At 33.8% G+C, this 20,223-nt stretch overlaps 1 protein-coding gene across 1 annotated transcript in view; it reads left to right on the top strand.

Moving 5' to 3' along the window:
• EPHA6 (EPH receptor A6) overlaps nt 1–20,223 on the top strand; it is a 971,878-nt gene that overhangs the window by 432,471 nt on the left and 519,184 nt on the right. Inside the window, exon 5 of the mRNA XM_068985421.1 lies at nt 6,437–6,772. Coding sequence (XP_068841522.1) covers nt 6,437–6,772 — 336 coding nt within the window. The remainder of the gene's footprint in view (nt 1–6,436; nt 6,773–20,223) is intronic.

Consider the following 20,223-nt stretch of genomic DNA (forward strand, 5'->3'; position numbering starts at 1 on the left):
AAAAATACCTGACTCAAACACAGAAAAGGCTGTATATAGGTATGCAGGATATTTTCCTTCATGATATTAAAGGAAACAGGATGATTTTTTACTCAAAACACTAAAACTCAGATTCCTCATGATTTAATTTGTGATTAGTGTGCTTTTATTATGAATGTGATCTTGCCCTTAAACTCTTGCCCTGCACAACTATTGCATATTTTGGTAATTGTTAGAACTGGTTATTGTATGGGTTTATATCAAAAATTTTTTTCTGCATTGATGAAAATAGTTGACAACAATTTTCTGAAACTTTTCCATGGTAAAATTATGTCCACGCTCTATAGAATAGAAATCTAGAGCCACAAATGCTTACTTTTCAAGTTTTGAATATCTCTAAATAATAAAAATAAGCTATTTATTCCTTCCCAATGAATAGAGATAGTGGTGGCTGTCCATTTTGCTGAGTTTTTATTAGTTAATAAATATTGATATTTATTATTTTATATTTAATATTTTCATAATATAGACAGTCCTTTCTACTACTTAAGTGATTTTCAAGTAACCTATTTCTATATTGAATTATCCACACCTGATTTTTGCAAAGATTATAGCCTTGAACACACCGCTCTCCCAATATTTTTCAAAATTTGTACTGTGTAAAAGATAATTCTTTTAGGGTTGCACAAAACCGTGCATTCTATTCATGCCCTTAGTTAAAGAATATGTCACCTTTGTATCAGACTAGACTGGAATAGAAATATACATGAATATACATATTTCAGTGCAATATGTACATTTGGTAAGTATTAGTCACCTTTTCTTGGAGAAGGCAATGGCACCCCACTCCAGTGCTCTTGCCTGGAAAATCCCATGGATGGAGGAACCTGGTGGGCTGTAGTCCATGGGGTCGCTAAGAGTCAGACAAGACTGAGTGACTTCCCTTTCACGTTTCACTTTCATGCTTTGGAGAAGGAAATGGCAGCCCACTCCAGTGTTCTGGCCTGGAGAATCCCAGGGATGTGGGAGCCTGGTGGGCTGCCGTCTATGGGGACGCACAGAGTCAGACACGACTGAAGCAACTCAGCAGCAGCAGCAGCAGCAGCAGCAGTCACCTTTTCTATAAAATTGGGATGTTAATAACTGCCTTTCAGGTTGTTTGTTGTGATAATTGAATGAAATAAATCATGAAATATTAAGTATACTCCTTGCAACAAAGTACTAAAAAATGCTATTTTCTTTTTTTAAATCATGCCTACCTTGTATAAAAGTATTCAGTTCTGCCCAAGGACAGGAGGAAGGTGTCACAAAGGGAGTAACACCTAAATCAGAATATGAAGGATGAGCATAGGCATTTTCCACAGAGCAAAAAAGATGAAGAAACCATTTGTCCAAAAGCATTTAGATGTGACTAAAAGAAGAAAGAGGCTGAGGGATGGGCCTAGTTATAAAGACAAATGTAGACAAAGTTGAGAGCTTTAGATTTTATTCTGGAAGTGAATGGTATTTAGACTATTAGAGTTCTTTTTAAATTATTTTTGTTTCCTTTAACTGAGTTTTAGAATTCAAGGAAAATCTAACTAAAGAGTTATCTTAAGTCATCATTTGTAGTATTGTGAAAACATAAGTGATAACAAGTCAAGTTTAGACATCAATTTAGTTACTGAAGTAAGCGCAATAATATTGAAGAAAATAAGAATATGTAGAATTCAAAGGATTTTTAAGCACACATGTTTCTTATTTTGAGCAATATTTATCTTGAAGATTTAAGTTTCAGTTGCTTTTCTATAAATAAATTATTTTTAAATTCTGTAAGGAACATTGTTAAAAGAAATTTGTTGTAGGAAGGCAATAAATTGCTCTCTAATTTCTGTGTTTTGAAAATTTATATTTGACAGTACTCTCTCAGCAAAACCCAATGAAATGCAGGTATTTTTTTCTGTTTATAGGATGAATACATTGCAGTAGAGGTAAAAAAAAAAAAAAAAACTTAAACATCAAAAAGACTTAGATTATCATCCTACCACTGATGAATTTGATGACCTTGACATAATTACAAAACTTTCCTGGACCTCATTTCTTTCTCTAAATGAATTGATTTAATTCTTTCCCTGTGGTGAGGTTGAAGTCCCAGTTTCATTGTCTATTTCCAAATATACAAACATTTTATGAACAAGTCTTATGGATAGAGCACATAGTAGTTTAGGTATGAATACAAATACAAAATTTTGTTAACAGGGCTCTACTAAGTACCTTTTTCAAAGATTATATAGGAATAATATTACTATAAAGTTAATAATATAACTATAAAGTTAAAATTCATAGTAATAGTAGAAAAAAATGAAATGACTTTTAGAGTTTAAAATTATGTCTATATGCCGATCTGACAACTGATATTTTTAGTACATTATGAAAGTCTGGAGTAAATTCATATATTATTCTGGAGTAATTCATAAATTATTCATATAATTTACTCCTTTGCAAAAGCATTTACCAAAACATCTCTAGATGATTCACTATATCTCTAATGTTTTCTGACATAGGTAAACACAAAACTATTTTCTCTCATCCATAAACTCAGATGTGACTATGTTTTTTATTAGGAAACCATATTATTGCATCTTGGTAGTAGCAGACACATTTAAATCATTGTCAGGTAGTAACTTAAGAAAATACAGTTTAATAGGCAATAGCCTTTCATGATTTGATATCCTCAGTTACTTGAATCAAATTTTCATTGTTTTTAAGGTTAAAAATGTATCTATAAACCACAATTAGCTATAGAGTTAATGGGTGAATTAATAATCACTCTTCTGCTAGTTTTCCTTCAGATGCTTCTTCGAAAATAATATTTTATAAATAAATGTTTGGGAAATATTGGATTCAACAAAGAGAAGGAAAGTGTGTTTCTTTTGTGTTAGCATCAATCTGCCAGAGGAATCGTAATTTGAGCACTGAGCTCATTTTTGGGGTTTTATCTCAAGGGACTAGAGATATTATAATGGGATGTATTTTGAGAAATATAGCTCTGTTTAAACATTTTACATAAAGAAAAAAAGAAAATGAAAAATAAAAAATTGTAGCCCACTTGGCCTCTGCTACTCTGAGAGGAAAGATGGGGTTGTAAGGCCAGATGCTTTTCTGGGAAGGGGCTGGACAGCACTGCCACCACTTCTCACACGTTTACTGTTAGAGCACGGTTACTTAACTGTGTAAAGGGGAAATCCCAAGTGAAGCCAAAGGAACATTGAAACTGTGTTTTTAAAATAAACTAATAGAAATGAGATTGTCATTTTTATTCAAGTTTATTGCATGATGGTCTTGAAAAACAGCTAGTTGGAAATTAGGATAGTTGTCCTTTTCTTATGAGATTGGTCTTAAAAGTGCAGTGTGGAGATTACTTTCTTCCTGTGTGAATTACTTGTTTCCTTTGAAGAAAAAGATCAACAGAAGGAAATCCCTGAGAGTTTTCAATACAGATGTCTCCAAAAGAGTTATTGCTGCCAAGCTTTTTTTCTCCCAATGTGTCACATAATCTTTGTATAATTTATAAATGATAACAAAGCAATCAGGCCACATTCATAAAAGCCCAGTGACACATAATTTAGTGGAATCTGAGGATTAGAATTAATTGTCTCTCTTTGTTCTAAGTTCTAAATCTTAGTAAATGATTCACTGTATGTCATTACAGCTTAATATTTGCATGAAATCACAGTTTAGCTGGCATAATTTAATGGCAATTAAAAAGCTATTTAATCGTCATGCAAATTGGTATGAGGGCCCTTGAGTAAGAAGGGTGTCTGCCTTTTTAATTTAAGTATCTCTAGGCGGACAGTCATATATTTGCAGACACCCATAACATAATTGATAACATTCTTCCTGATCCTGGAAATGTAAGTGAATAATAATTAATGTTTTCCATTATAAATAAGAGAGAAGAGCAACAATATGAATATGTCATCCATTAGGAAGACACTATTATGATAATGAATCGTTATCTCCTAGGCATGAGTCTAGGTTGGAGGAAAAAAAATTATGCTTATCCCTTTGCTCTAGTTTATAATCCCTTCAATATTTGCCTTTCTGAAAGCAGACATGTCTGTAACTCTCCAGAACATGAAATGGCATAAGGCAAGGTATACAGAAGCCTTTTGGAAAAACTAACAGTCCCATTTCTAGGGCTGATTTTAGGTGGTGTACATATAGGTGTCTGAGCCATACCCATCAGGTTGCTGATAATAGGATCCAACAAGATGAAAAAGGGAAGCATAGCATTGCTTAATATCTCAAACCCGACACCCAATCATATGGATTTAGGAGTGATGTTATGCTTCTCTAACACTGTGTAACAGATCTTGTTACTGAGTTCTCTGTACTCTTTAAGACCACTCCCCACACTGCAGCCGGATTGCTGTTTTTGAAACACATCACTTCTGTACATAGAATCTGTCAGCTTCTTCCTTTTAAATGAAAATATATATATATAATATGTATATATACAGACTCATTCCAGTGAGCATAGCAGTGTTGCATTATCCAACCCCTTCCTGTTGCTTAAAATTCACTTCTTGTTTACTCCTTCTGCATTCTAGCTACAGTGATCTTCTGTCACTTCCATGACTATTTCACACTCTCTTTTGCCTGAAGGACCGTGCATGTTCTATCTCTAAAATCCTTCCTACCCCTCTCTACATCTTCCACAACCACCTGCATGAGACCTTCTCAGAAGGTTTCTCAGGTTGGCCCCCTGATACTTTTTTTTAGCTCCATTCCTTTTGATTTCTGTGATTGCACTTCTTATAATTTGAATTTTATTCTTCTGTTTTGTGTGTGTGTTTGTGTTTATCTAGCCATTCAGCTAAAATGTCAATAGCAAGAAAGTAGAAATAACATTTATCAGATTTATGCTGTAAATCCAAGATCTAGCAGAGTATCTGGCACACATGGTAGTCACGGAAAACTTATTTAATGAGTGAATGACCATGTCTTGAAATCCAAAAGAAGCCTTATGTGAAAACTTGAATTTATTTCTCTGCAGAGAATGTCACAGAGAATTCTTTTCCGCCTTCTAAGCAAATTGCTGAATTTTAAAGAACTGTTTGAATTTCTCAAGACTACCCTTTTAAAATATAGCAGTATTATTTAATGAGTCATTTATGCAATGAATTATTTTTCAAAGTATCTGTCATAGGCACAGTCTCTTACAGAAGGATTCTGTGGCATTTCACAATATAGCAAGTTCACAGTGTACTGTCTGGCACATAGTAGACCTTCAGTTAATAATTGTTCAGTGAATGATATGAAACTGAGGTTTGAAGGACTCAGATGAAGATACAAGATTATTGACACAATTTTAAGAGAGAGAGAAAAAAACGAATAGTTGAAGACATTAAGTACTCTGTGCAGTGTGATCATATGGAAAAATAATGAGAAACGAGAGCAGATGCTCATCCACCACCCATGACCAGTGTGGTTTATGCAGACTCTTGATGACGAATAAGAGGATCTTGGGAGTCTCTCTATATATTTTAAGCTTTCAAGGATGCATTTACTTATGTTTAGTAAAGATAATATAAATAAAATCTAGGTACCATATCTTACCTATATCCCCTTTGATTGCTTCCAAATCCACCTGCCAATGTAGGAGACACAAGAGACGTGGGGTCCATCTCTGGATCAGGAAGATCCCCTGGAGAAGGAAATGGCAACTCACTCCAATATTCTTGCCTGGGCAATTCCATGGACAGACGTGCTTGGCGGGCTAGAGTCCAGAGGTTGGCAAAGAGTTGGATACAATTGAGCACACTCACACAGCCCTTCCAAATAATGCTTTTGTCCCATGAAATTGACAGGACCTAAAAAAGTATTTATGCTGCCTCCAGTTTCTGTTCCTACTGCCTTCCTTCCAAACTGTGTGTCCACCCTAAATTTATGGCCATTTATTCTCAGCCTGTGAGAAAAAGATTCTTAGATTTTCAAACAAATGAGAGTTTTAGTTATACATCAAGCATAGTTTGAAGACTGAAATACTGAACACAGCATATTTTATATATGTATGTTATTATTTTTTCAAAGTTTTTAAATGATGATGCAATTATTAAGATGTAATTATACAAAGCCATCATGTAATTTAAACTAATGTTGGGTTATTATATTTTTTTAGTCAACAAATTTAAGAACTATAATTACTATATCTTTTGGTGATCTGTGGCTTTTGATGTTAAATGCTGAAATTCATATGCCAAAAGTTAATATATAGACCATCTTCACCCCTAAGACTCCACCTTTACTAAACTTATGCAGATATTTTTAACCATTTTTCTTTATGGCTTCCATCAGAAGAAAGAGCTCAAACTAATATAAAAGACCAGCACATGTTTATTGATGACATTTTCAAGTGAGCACTATAATTCATTGTCCTATACATGTACATTTGTTTTTTAATTGCTTTCTCTAGGGCCACCTTCAGCTCCTAGGAATGTGGTTTTTAACATCAATGAAACGGCCCTTATTTTGGAATGGAGCCCACCAAGTGACACAGGAGGGAGAAAAGACCTCACATACAGTGTAATCTGTAAGAAATGTGGCTTAGACACCAGCCAGTGTGAGGACTGTGGTGGAGGACTCCGCTTCATCCCAAGACATACTGGCCTGATCAACAATTCCGTGATAGTACTTGACTTTGTGTCTCACGTGAATTACACCTTTGAAATAGAAGCCATGAATGGAGTTTCTGAGTTGAGTTTTTCTCCCAAGCCATTCACAGCTATTACAGTGACCACGGATCAAGATGGTAAGTTCTACTGCTGTTCTCTCAAAACAGATCTATAATTCCATTTTGACGCTTAATATTCCTGGTGGACCTGTATTCACTGGGGTACAGTTGCACACTCTCTACATTATAGGGGTGGTTTACTGATTTTTCTTACTGTTTCCCAACGTGCAGAAAGATATTTTTGATATTACTTCTTATTAGTATTGTCAATTAGATACAATCCTTCTCTTTAATGGCTATGCATTGTTTTTCATATAATCCTATGCTGATATATCTTAATAAGCAAGTTTATATTACTTATCAACAAACATCAAACATAAATAAAGGTTACTAAGTGAATTGAAATTCAGCTGCCCTACTTATGCAGCCCTCTCTTTCCCATGTCAAATATGCAAATAGTAAGGATTTATACTAATTATAATTCATACCTATATTATAAAAACAGTGCAGCCAACATGCCTAACCATAATTCACTCTTAAAAGGAACAACAAATATATCCATTAATGTATCTAAATGCCATTGTTTAGGTGCAGTTTTGTGTAAAAAATAAGCTATCTTAAAAAATAAATAAATAACTCCAGTTGCTTTCCACTAAATGGCCCCTTTTAAGACTATAGATTTTTACTGCAATATAGTCAGGCATGAAGAGTCCTATGCTTTTTATAAGAATGTATTCTCTTTAATCCCCCCATTATGTAATTTTTCACAAAGCATGATACCAGAAAAACTTGAGATTTAAAAACTCCCTTTGAGAAGCATTCATAAATTATGTTGTTACAGAAAGGATTGTCTTATAGCAAAAAGTATTGTTTTATGTGAACACATATAGATGAGAATAATGTATACAGATAAAACCATTCTTTTACACTGTATTTGTTTTCTGAGTCTGCTATAATAAATGCCACAGACTAGGTGACATAATTGTAGTACAACATCAAAACCAGGAAATTGACATTTGGAAAATCCACAGGTCTCATGTGGCTGTGAAGGAATATCAGGAGTGAGCCTTGTAGTGATAATGGTGGTAGTTACATGAAGTTAGATATATGATCAATTGCAAAGAGTTACACTCAATGCATATAAATGTGCATGCACACACGCACACACATGAGCCCTGTGGATTTTCCAAATGTAACTTTCTGGTTTTGATATTGCACTATAGTTATGCAAGTAGTTAACATTGGGGGAGGCTGGGTAAAATATATGTGGGAAGTTGCTGTACACTTTTTTTTTGGTCAATTTCTATGACTCTGTCATTGTTGCAAAATAAGAAGTGAAAAGGAAAACACTGCTAAACCTGTAAAAAATACAGGAAGAAAACTTTAGCATTCTAAAAATATATTTGAAGTGGATTTGACTATTTTATTCAAACTAATATAAGTTCACTTTGCTGATGCTCTTCAGAAACACATTTACTAAATAAAGCAAACAAATAGTACTGTAAAATCACCATTTTTGTAGTTATTATATAATGTTCCCCTTCATGTAACAAATTGTTCTACATCATAGGATTTGCTTTTTGGTTGTTCAGATTGGAATTTCTGTTTTCTTTTTTTTTAATTCTTTCCCGTAGTATCAACAGAATCTTGTCAGATGTGTCTTCAAGATAAAACAGATTTAGATCGCCTGTTTTGCTCTGCACTAGCAGATTATTTCCAAGCCTTTTTTCTGTTACCTGATTAAAAATAACCCAATACAACTATTCTAACTATAAGGTATAAATAATTAAGCTTGAGAATAAAAACAATATATCACTTTAAATTAAATATATTTATAAATATGTTTATATAATTTCATACATTATACATACATATAATAGTCTTTCGTTCTAGTATTAGAAGAGAGTTCATTCATATGGACTATTTTTCTAATGTAGCAGAAGGCAGGGTAAAAACTATTTCTCACTTTGAAAATGAAAGAATTCATTAAAACTGTATTGCTATAAGGACAGAAATTATATTAATCATGGAACAAGATGTAGTATCCATATATTGAAACTAAACTTTCTGGAAGAAGATTATCTTTGAGAAGACTATTGAGAAACATTTATTATTCATTTAATTCTACTTTGTTTTAGATATAAGTTTTAATGAAAAATCAAACTATATTTAAATTTTGTTTGAAAAGTACATCAAGGTCCACATAGATACTTTATAAATTATTATTGCCAGTTTTATTTATATGAACCACTATATCAATGTCATAATTTTAAGAGACAAAAAGAAGGCCTTCTTTTCTTTAGAAAACCACATCTTTAAAAATGCAAATACTCTAGTCAGGGATAACATTGTGAAATAATTCAGTCTGTGCCTGTATCAGTTACTCTTTTCATATCAGAAAGGGTCAGATCCTAGTGTTGGAGTGAAAAAGGAACCTATAGGAACTGGAATGTCCCACAACCAAACTTGAGCTGTCATCATTGTGTGCCAGCCTTGATAAGATAACAGCCTTGATTACTATTCCTAATAGAGGGAGGGACTTCCCAATATCCTGCTTGGGTAGCTTTGGAAATTTTCTTTGAAGCGACTCAAGAGGTGCTGTACAAAGTTACAGGATAGCACATTACAATATTATTGGACTGAGGAGACCACAGTAAATTCTTTGTCTCATTACTCATAAGTTACATATCATTGTTTTCACACCATAGAAAAATGATAGAGCGATTCAAAGCCTTTAATTTATTCAGTATATGTACAGTGGTGAGAAAGCTCTTATGAATTCTGTAGGAGGTAGGTAATAAATAATTTGACAAATGCATAATTAGTACTATGATAAATCCCACCAAGGAGAACATCAGGTTCTCTGAAAGCATGTATTCCTCAGGTCTGGAGGATAAGGTCTGGTCTTCCTGAGGAAACAGTGTTAAGTTCTTTCCTGAAAGATGTGTGTGATGTGCATAAGCCAGATGAAGCCAGAAGGGAAAGAATACTGAGTAGAAGGGACCAAGTCAAGACTGAGCAATTGAGGAATTGAGCCCTGAAAGCTAATATACCCAGGAAGGTTGAAGATGTTGGTATATTGCAGACGTACAGTAGGACCTGGGGATGGAACGGAACACTTAACCTAAAGATTTGGAGAAATAGGTTGGAGTCTACAAAATAGCCAAGACAACTTAGGGGAACAGCCATTTAGCAGAAGTTACTAATACATCATCAGGGCCACAGGTTGGGTAAAAGAAAATCAACAGAATAATAATGCTGTACATGAGTTGACTTAGTACAATTAGGAAATAAAATGAAACTGACTGAAAAATAGACAGTTGCATTAATTATGTTTTTACTACTCTATGTGTGCAGTGTAGAACATGAAGATAAAGAGGAAATTTGCATCAAAAAGCCTTTTCTTTCATGTAGTTAATTGTTCTTAGTCTCTCAGTCGTTGTCCAACTCTTTGTGACCCCATGGACTGTAACCTGCCAGGCTCCTCTGTCCATGGAATTCTCCCTTCTCCAGAGGCTCTTCCCAACCCAGGGATTAAACCTGCATCTTCTGTGTCTCCTGCATTGCAGGCAGATTCTTCACCTGCTGAGCCATCACACACATACACACACACACACATATTCTCATACTTAAGAAATATTAAGTAAACCACATTAAACAACCTTTACTTAATTGTTTACTGTTTACAATTAAAGAAATGTAAAAAAAATTTTTTTTCCCAAATCACTTAGAACTACTTTAGCTGTAGTTAGGAGAAGCATTCCTTGATTATACTGATTCTAGTTGGATAAATAAGATTGTAGATTTAAGACTATGACTCTCATAATTAGAAATCTTAGCAATAAACTTTAATTAACTGACTTCTAAAATCCCTAAAAGCTATATTTGCAACCTTCTATTTTCATAGTCTATTTAAATGGTCTTTAAAAGCAGTTCATTTAGAGAGCAAAACAAGAAAGCAACACTTAGAAAACATTTGACTTTAATCTTCAGTGCATGATAGAAAAACAAAGATGTGTGATTTAGTAAAAGGAATTATTCAGGTCATAGACAGTAAAGGAAAATGTTAATCATGTATAGTCAGCCTGAAACAAATTGTGTTTGTAGATATCCTGACATGTGCAAAAACCTTAAGGGATCATGTTCAAAGTAAAAGACATGTATGGCAAAACCAATACAATATTGTAAAGTAATTAGTCTCCAATTAAAGTGAAAGACATGCTAAATTACAAACCAATTCTGCTGATATTTGCTAAAGGGTCTTTAAAACAGTTATTGTCAGAAACAGTTTTTCCAATCATCTGACTTCTTAAAATGTATATTCAACATTCCTATCTCTGCCATTGGGTGACTATTCTATATAGGTCTTGCTTTAGGCTTAATTTTGTTTGAACATTCATATCTGTGCTCAGGCAGGAATAATTAATTGAACTGACATTGAAAATATATTTAAATCAATGTAAGTCTCCATATATTTATAAACTTGAGATGTCTATTTGATTTACAGTTCACTGCATTCTGAAAATATAATCTATTTCAAATAACAACCTTTTGCACATTGCTAGAGTAGGTAATTAAGGGCATTGAAAACATCATTCATCTTTATATCTGTATTTTAATTTATTCATGTCTGAATATTCCTTCTAATCCTCACTATGTTTTCAAAATTCTTGACAGTGAATAATTTTTTCTAAACTCTGTGCTGCTGCTGCTAAGTCGCTTCAGTTGTGTCTGACTCTGTGCAACCCCATAGATGGCAGCCCACCAGGCTGCTCTGTCCCTGCAATTCTCCAGGCAAGAATACTGGAGTGGGTTGCCATTTCTTTTTCCAATGCATGCATGCATACTAAGTCACTTCATTTGTGTCCAACTCTGTGTGACCCTATGGACAGCAGCCCACCAGACTCCTCTGTATACAGGATTATCTAGGCAAGAATACTGGAGTGGGTTGTTATTTCCTTCTCCAAAACTCGGTACAAGTTTATTCAAAGCAAAAGAAATCAGTATAAAAGTTTTAAATGCTTAATAAATATATACTGAATATAAGATAGTGGCATAAATTAAAAAATGATAAAATCAATAACCATAATTTAAGCTGAGTAATACTATCATATTATATTTTTCATATTTCTTAAACAGAAGAAAATCACATATTCAAAAGCCACAGACACTTTATATTGATGAATAAAATTTTCCTATTTCTTAAGAAAAGTATTCTTCTTCTGAGAAGTATACTGAGTATTTTATGCAGGGAAAGTAATTGAAATGTCAGCCTAGCTAATCATAACTAAGTAACTCTATGGTCCAACCAAATATTAAAATTGATGGAGTCCAAGTGATTGTAAACTTTGTATTTAGTCCTGGGAAACATCCAATTGCTCTCAAGTCTAGTGTCTTTTTGGCATTCATCTTTTGAGAAAACGAATGGTATAGAAAAAGCTCTTAGACCTTAGGAATGAGTTTCTTGAAGTTGGTAAGTGGCTCAGCTCTCAGTCAACAAGTTTAGAAAATGAACTGCTTCCAGTCATTTGTGAATAGTAGGACATATGTATCTCTCTCACTGGATCATAATCATATTTTATATGTCATAGTTTGACCAATATATAAACATTTTGAGAATGAGTATGATGTGTTATTTGCCTAAGCCTATGCTCAATCCCTGTGCTCTTTGAACTAGAGATCAAATTGCCAGCATCTGCTGGATCATCGAAAATGCAAGAGAGTTCCAGAAAAACATCTATTTCTGCTTTATTGACAATGCCAAAGCCTTTGACTGTGTGGATCACAATAAACTGTGGAAAATTCTGAAAGAGATGGGACCAGACCACCTGACCTGTCTCTTGAGAAACCTATATGCAGGTCAGGAAGCAACAGTTAGAACTAGACATGAAACAACAGACTGGTTCCAAATAGGAAAAGGAGTACGTCAGGGCTGTAAATTGTCACCCTGCTTATTTAACTTATACCCAGAGTACATCATGAGAAATGCTGGGCTGGAAGAAGCACAAGTTGGAATCAAGATTGCCAGGAGAAATATCAATAACCTCAGATATATAGATGACACCACCCTTATGGCAGAAAGTGAAGAGGAACTAAAAAGCCTCATGATGAAAGTGAAAGAGGAGAGTGAAAAAGTTGGCTTAAAGCTCAACATTCAAAAAATGAAGATCATGGCATCTGGTCCCATCACTCCATGGGAAGTAGTGGAAACAGTGTCAGGCTTTATTTTTGGGGGCTCCAAACTCACTGCAGATGGTGACTAGAGCCATGAAATTAAAAGATGCTTACTCCTTGGAAGTTATGACCAACCTAGACAGCATATTCAAAAGCAGAGACATCACTTTGCCAACAAAGGTCCGTCTAGTCAAAGCTATGGTTTTTCCAGTGGTCATGTATGGATGTGAGAGTTGGACTGTGAAGAAGGCTGAGTGCCAAAGAACTGATGCTTTTGAACGGTGGTGTTGGAAAAGACTCCTGAGAGTCCTTGGACTGAAAGGAGATCCAACCAGTCCATTCTGAAAGAGCTCAGCCCTGGGATTTCTTTGGAAGGAATGATGCTAAAGCTGAAGCTCCAGTACTTTGGCCACCTCATGCAAAGAGTTGACTCCTTGGAAAAGACTCTGATGCTGGGAGGGATTGGGGGCAGAAGAAGAAGGGGACGACAGAGAATGAGATGGCTGGATGGCATCACTGACTCGATGGACATGAGTCTGAGTGAACTCTGGGAGTTGGTGATGGACAGGGAGGCCTGGCGTGCTGCAGTTCATGGGGTCGCAAAGAGTCAGACACAACTGAGCAACTGAACTGAACTGATGTTCAATCCCTAGTGGCTCAGATGGTAAAGCTACAATGTGGGTAAAGTCTACAATGTGGGAGACCCGGGTTCGAGTCCTGGGTTGGGAAGATCCCCTGGAGAAGGAAATGGCAATCCACTCCAGGACTATTGCCTGGAGAATCCCATGGACAGAGGAGCCTGTTAGGCTACAGTCCATGGGGTCGAAAGGAGCTGGACATGACTGAGCGACTAATACATGCTTTCATCCTTGATCTACATTGTTAATAACCTAATAAATCTCAGTTAACTGCATTAACAGAAATTGGAGATCATTTCAGGTAATTATTTCATTCACTCAAAAATATTTCTTAAATATTTACTATCTGCCAGAAACTCTTCAATATGCTAAAGATACAGCAATAAAGGATCAATGCAAACTGCTAACAGTGTCCCTTTTTTCAGAACATGTTTCTGTGTCAAGTTGTGATATGTCCCATGAAGAAAAACTAAACAGACTAAGAGATTTGGAGGTGATGGGAGAGGCACATTTTACATAGGGAAACCAAAAATACCTCTCTTGATATTATAATACTCTAGCAGATCATAATTGAAGGAGAAAACTTGAATATAAAAGACTATTCCAGGCAGTGTGAAATAAAAGGGCAAAGCCTTAAATTTAACCAGGAATTTGCCTCAAAAGTTACTAGAAAGTATTATTAGACATGTATTCATTAGTGTATATTGAATTTCTTGCTTACTAAATCTTCTGGTGCTGTTCTTTGAATTTTTAACAAAAAGTTTTTATCAACACTAAACCATCCTTTAATAGCAATAATGGGGTTTTTTGGTGATTGTACATTGCTAGAGAAACATGCCTAATCCTAAACTTGATTTTAAGCAGTTGACTTTTAGAGCCATCAATTTTCCCTAAGAAGTTCTTATTTGTGCAGTTTTTCAGAAAGGTGGCTAAATGTTTTCTTTAGCATAAAATGATAAGATCTTATTGCTATGTTGATACCACTAATATCAAATTAACAATTTTAATGGCATTTTTCCATATAAATTGAAAAAATAGTAATAGAACTTGTTAAGTAAAATATTTTAAATCCTATAAAATTAAACCTGATCAGCAATGAAAATAAGTGCAATCTGATCGCATTTTGCCTAGTCTATGACTGTCATGTGATGTAATGCTCTACTTTATGGTTGAGCAAATATCCCACACATTGTTTGCTCATTTTCAATGCAATTCTTTGTTTTAAAAAGGGATGCCAATTTAACTCCATTAACTTAACTGCCTGCATAACAGATTGACTGATTTGGATAACTGGATTATTGATTCAAATGTGGTTACTCTTAAAAAGTAAATTTTCATTTGGGGGAAGGGATATTTTCTAAAAGTCCTTTGTACTTCAAAGTAAATATTAATAAATATTTTTAAAAATAATGTGTAAAAGGAAACTAAAAAAACTTCAAGTTTGATAGATTATTCTGATAAATTATTTAAAATGTGAAGTGTCTAATATTTAATAAACAATTTGTAAAGATTGAAAACTAATTGCTGACCTTTTAATCACACTGAAATTCCATATAACATGTTTAAGTAGCTTTTTTTTTCTTCCATGTATTCCTCAGCACTTTTCTATTTGGTTTGGATTCTAAAACAGTCAGTTCCAGCTACATAATTTGCGATGCCCAGTGAAAAATGAAACTGCAGGACCCTTTGTTCAAAAAGCAGGAAAAAAAGGGCCATTAAAGGTACTAAAATATAAAGCTTTTTCCTTCTGCAATTTCTCTCTCTCTCTCAACTTGTCATGTTACTTTTTTATTTGCCATTTAATGTCCAAGTAAAGAAAAAGTAAACTTCAAATTACTAGCATAAACTTTACCATTCATCTTTATATTGCTCAATGCTACTTTTAAATGTAAAGATAAGAGCTTTTAACTTATGTGAAGTCAGAGTACAGTACAGTTTTTTCCCTAGAGTCCTGCGCCACTAGGTATCTCCAGTCCCCAACTGTATCTCAAGCAGACCAGGACAGACAAATATAAGACAGACTCAAAACCTTGGAAAGAGGAAGGAAGGGTGTCCCCAGGTACTGATCCAGTCCAGAGACCTTCCCTCTGCACCGGGATAGTTGTAGGGAGATTGATGACACCAGATTCCCAGGGCTTCCCAACCCACAGTGGAAGGGAGAACTCTAAAGGTCTTTAAACCTCCTTGCCAGAAACTGTTGGCTGCCTTCATGGGATGAATGAGAAAGCTGGAGCGTCAAGCTCCCAGTTGTCCCATCAGACTTCGCTTACAAAATATGAATTAAAGATAAAATTATGAAGAATTTCAAGATGGCAGTAGCCAAGCACTATACTCTACGCAGGATTATAGAACCATGCAGCTGAGAAAGTCAAGCAGACTCTTGAAATCTGTCCTGAATGCATTTTACAAAATAGTGATGTCATTGTTTTTCCCATTAACTTCTATATGTTAGTCAGACAATAACTACGCTCGATAACTGTGATGTGCCAAGTACTGTAATGTGTGCTATGCAGTGAAAAGCAAGCCCGTGTTAGAGTGTTTGAAATGTGGTGTCTACTACAGAGCAGTCAACAGTCTTTCATTCCTTAAAATTCTTTAGAGCTTAACTAACAAAAAAAAGATTAAATTAAACATATATCTGATTCAGTATACATTTTTGAATACTGAGTGCCTAAAATATAACTTAGCATGCAAGTCCTTAAAATATGTATAAAGTAATAAATGATTAAACAGTGATGTGATAGGTGCTAAATATTGACATTTCATTTTTCTATTTGTATGGAGAGACTAGATGTTTGACCATATATTTAGTCTGTCATACAGTAAGCAAAGCTTTTAGTTATAAAAGATAAAAAACAAAAAAAAGTTGAAAGATAGCTCCATAATTTGCCTAAAGCTGTTCTAATTATTTTGCAATTCTAATAGACCTAAATATAAATTCCATAGCTCTATTTTGTTGCACTAAGTCACTTCTAAAGTGTACCCTAAGACAAAAACGTGCTTTTTTTCCTTCAAAATTATAGCTTGGCTCACTGAATTACTTGTATTCATTTTTTTCAAATTCTTATCCAGCTTATATCTTAAGTAATCTCTCATTAAAGCAAATAAATAATATTCCAAGGATAATAAATATATCTATAATATGTAGATAGACATATCCTTTTCATTCTGTTTTGTTTTGTCTTTAAACAGCTTATTTTACTCTTCTGCTGAATCACTATATCTCTAAGATATGATTACCTTTACCAATCCTGTGCGAATGATGTCCTCTCTTGACTTCTTATTTCAAGGCTTTTTTATATAAATAGTGAATAATTGACTACTTTCTATGAGTTTGAATTATGTTTTTATAGGCTCGATATTTATGTCCTATCTTATAATTTAATATTTTAAAGTTTTTTTATTACTTTTCTTCAAGATAAGCATGCTGGTCAGTTGTAGATATGATTTGATCATTTAGATTCCTAGAAATTAGGACTAGGTTCCTCTTTCTGTTGTTATAAGAAATGTGCTGAACAGTTTTGAATATTTAAAATGTTCAAGGTCGGTTTTTATTTAGCTGTTTTTCAAAAGGTGAGATACTTGTATTAAGAGCAGAACAATTAAACTCTATTTGAAGTGCAATTTAAAGATAACTGACATGTAAAATTATTTCCTAAAATATTTTCTACCATCTGAATTTTATTATCCTAACTGCTGCCAGCTCATATTATATACTTAGAAGGTGACAATTTTCATATGCCTTAAAGAATCTCAAGAGAATATATCATTCAGCTATAAGTCTTCAATCAAGATACACTTATAAATATTATAACATTTGGATAAATATACTTTATGTTACAAATAAATGCCATTTTTATCCCATTTCAAATATATCTAAGCAATAATTCCAATTTTCTTGTATATTTTAACTGACTCTTTTAGGATGGTCTTCTTTGTGTATGCGTGCTAAGTTGCTTCAGTCATGTCCTACTCTTTTGTGACCCCCTGGACTGTAGCCCTCCAGGCTCCTCTGTCCATGGGATTCTCCAGGCAAGAATACTAGAGTAAGTTGCCGTGCCCTCCTCCAGGAGATCTTCCCAATCCAGGGATCTGAACCCTCATCTCTTATGTCTCCTACGATGCCATGCGAGATCTTTACCATTGGCATCACCTGGGAAGCCTGTCTTCCTTATATTTTGCCTAAAATCTTCCCTCTGCCCATTAGCCTATTAAAGAAGAAAATACAAAAAAATAAATTGTACTCCAAGAGCTAGACGGTCTCTTTCTCTGCATCATAACACTTTATTTAAGATAGGAAACCATCAGTAAAACATTCTAGTTAGATTACTTCAACTTATTTATATATTGGAGATTTTTAAAAATTTTATATAATGTAATTTTTACTCTAATTTTCTGAATAAAAAAGGAATTCATAATGGTAGGTGAAATGCAAGAAGTAACCTAAATGCATTTAATTATGATAGACCTTTTTTAAATGATACATCCTTGATATGTCCATTTTCTTTACATATGAAGAATTAGATAAAGTTTTAATGATCTTTTAAGGCAAACTCATAATTTTTGTGCTATGATCTAGAACTATCATTCTCTAAGCTCTTCTCTACAAATGTCCCAATTTTTCATTCCTGTTATTAATTTAAAATTTATTTTCTACTTCCATAGTTTTATTTTTCCTCCTTTGTGGTAGCTCACAGTTTCAGAGGTGGGAATGAAGTCATATAATTGCCTTCATGTAACTTTTAAGTCCATTGTAGCTTGTCATAGTATCAGAGGCACCAGAGGTAGAATATGGGAAGAGCTACCCTAATAGGAACTTGATTTTGTAGGGAAAATTATAGTGTTATTTTTTTATTTATGTATAGTATGTGCAATGCTATATTTTAATATGTTAGTTATATAATGATAACAATTTTAAAGGTTATTATGCTCCATTTATAGTAATGGTAAAATATACTAGTATGGTATAATATGGTAAAATTTATTGGCTATATCCCCTGTGCTTATCCTTGTAGCTTTTTTACGCATAATAGTTCATACCTTTTAATCTCCTACCCTTATATTACTCCTCCCCACCTGTCTCCTCCCCATTGGTAACCACTAATTTGTTCTCTATTAGTCTGTTTCTTTTTGTTATATTCATTAGTTGTAGTTTTTTAGATTCTACATCATGTAGAATCAGTCATGTCCAGTTCTTTGTGACCTCACGGACAGTAGCCCACCAGGCTCCTCTGTCCATGGAATTTTCTAGGAAAGAATACTGGAGTGGGTAGCAAGTTCTCCAAGGGATATTCCTGATCCAGGGATTGAACCCAGGTCTCTTACACTGCAGGCAGATACATGATTGTATTTATCTTTGGGTTTATCTTTGTCTGACATTTCTGTTACCATAATATCCTCCAAGTCCATCCCTGCTTTTGCAAATGGCAAAATTTTATTTAGGTTGCCCCTGTATCTTGGCAACTATAAGTAGCTCTGTTTTGAACATTGGGATGCGTGTAAATTTCTTTCTTTTTACCTGTGATTGGAATGCTGGGTCATATGGTAGATCTATTTTTACTTTTTTGAGAAACCTCCATGCTGTTTTCTTCAGTGGCTACACCTATTTACATTCCCCCTAGCAGTGTATATGTGTTCCGTTTTCTCCACATCCTCACCAACATTTTATATTTGTGTTCTTTTTGAGGATAGTGATTGACAGGTATGAGATGATATCTCATTCTGGTTTTGATTTTCAATTCCCTGATGATTTGTGACACTGAATTTCTTTTCATGTGCCCATTAGTCATCTGCATGTCCTGTTATGGAAAATGTCTATTCAAGTCTTCTGCTCATTTTTTTAAATTGAGTTGTTTATTTTTTGATGTTGATTTATGTGAGCTGTTTATGTATTTTTGGATATTAACTTATAACTCCAATTTTAAGGTCAAAAGACAAAAAAACCTTTTTACTTAATTATTTGAAAACTAAGAAGACTGCATATGTTTGGCATTTAAAGAAACCAAGCAAAACCTCACATTCTGTAAACTTAGCACATAAACATGGCATACAGGTTATATTTCTGAGCTGGATTTTGCATAAAACTCTTTATTTTCATATTTTCATTTTTAAGAACCAATAACTTTTCTTGTGATTTAATTTCATCACTGAAATTTTGCTTAATTTTCTCTGTAAAAACTTTTCTTAGAAAGTGTGGTATCAAGTTTTCATAATACTATCTATAAGTTCACTGCATTGTACTTATATCTCGAAAATATCGGTTGCTAGATAATGAAGGGTTTTATAAATGAAAAATGTCATGCTGTTCCATTTGTATATGGCTTTATCTTCAAAATTATTCTCTTTCAGGTATATCACTTAAAACAGAAGTATATTTAATCAAAATCAACTAATGAATAATTAGCTCATATTTTAGGAATTAATTTATATTTCCATGGAGAAGATAGAAACAGTTTCTGGTTAAAGGAACAAAAGAGCCTTGAAAAAAAGTTCTTAATATACAGAGAAATTTAATATAGGATAAAGAGCACATCTAAGATCAATAGGAAAATTATAAATCATTGAATAAAATGTTTTGAGGGAAAATTGTTATTTAAAATATTTAAAGTTAATTTTCAACTAAGAAAATACCCTGAAATAAATCCCAAGTTATTAACCAGGTAAATATAAGCATAACATCTTAAGAAGAAATAAGTATAGTTGAATAAATAGAGAAGC

Source organism: Capricornis sumatraensis, chromosome 1 (assembly GCF_032405125.1).
Source record: "Capricornis sumatraensis isolate serow.1 chromosome 1, serow.2, whole genome shotgun sequence".
NCBI lineage: Eukaryota > Metazoa > Chordata > Mammalia > Artiodactyla > Bovidae > Capricornis > Capricornis sumatraensis.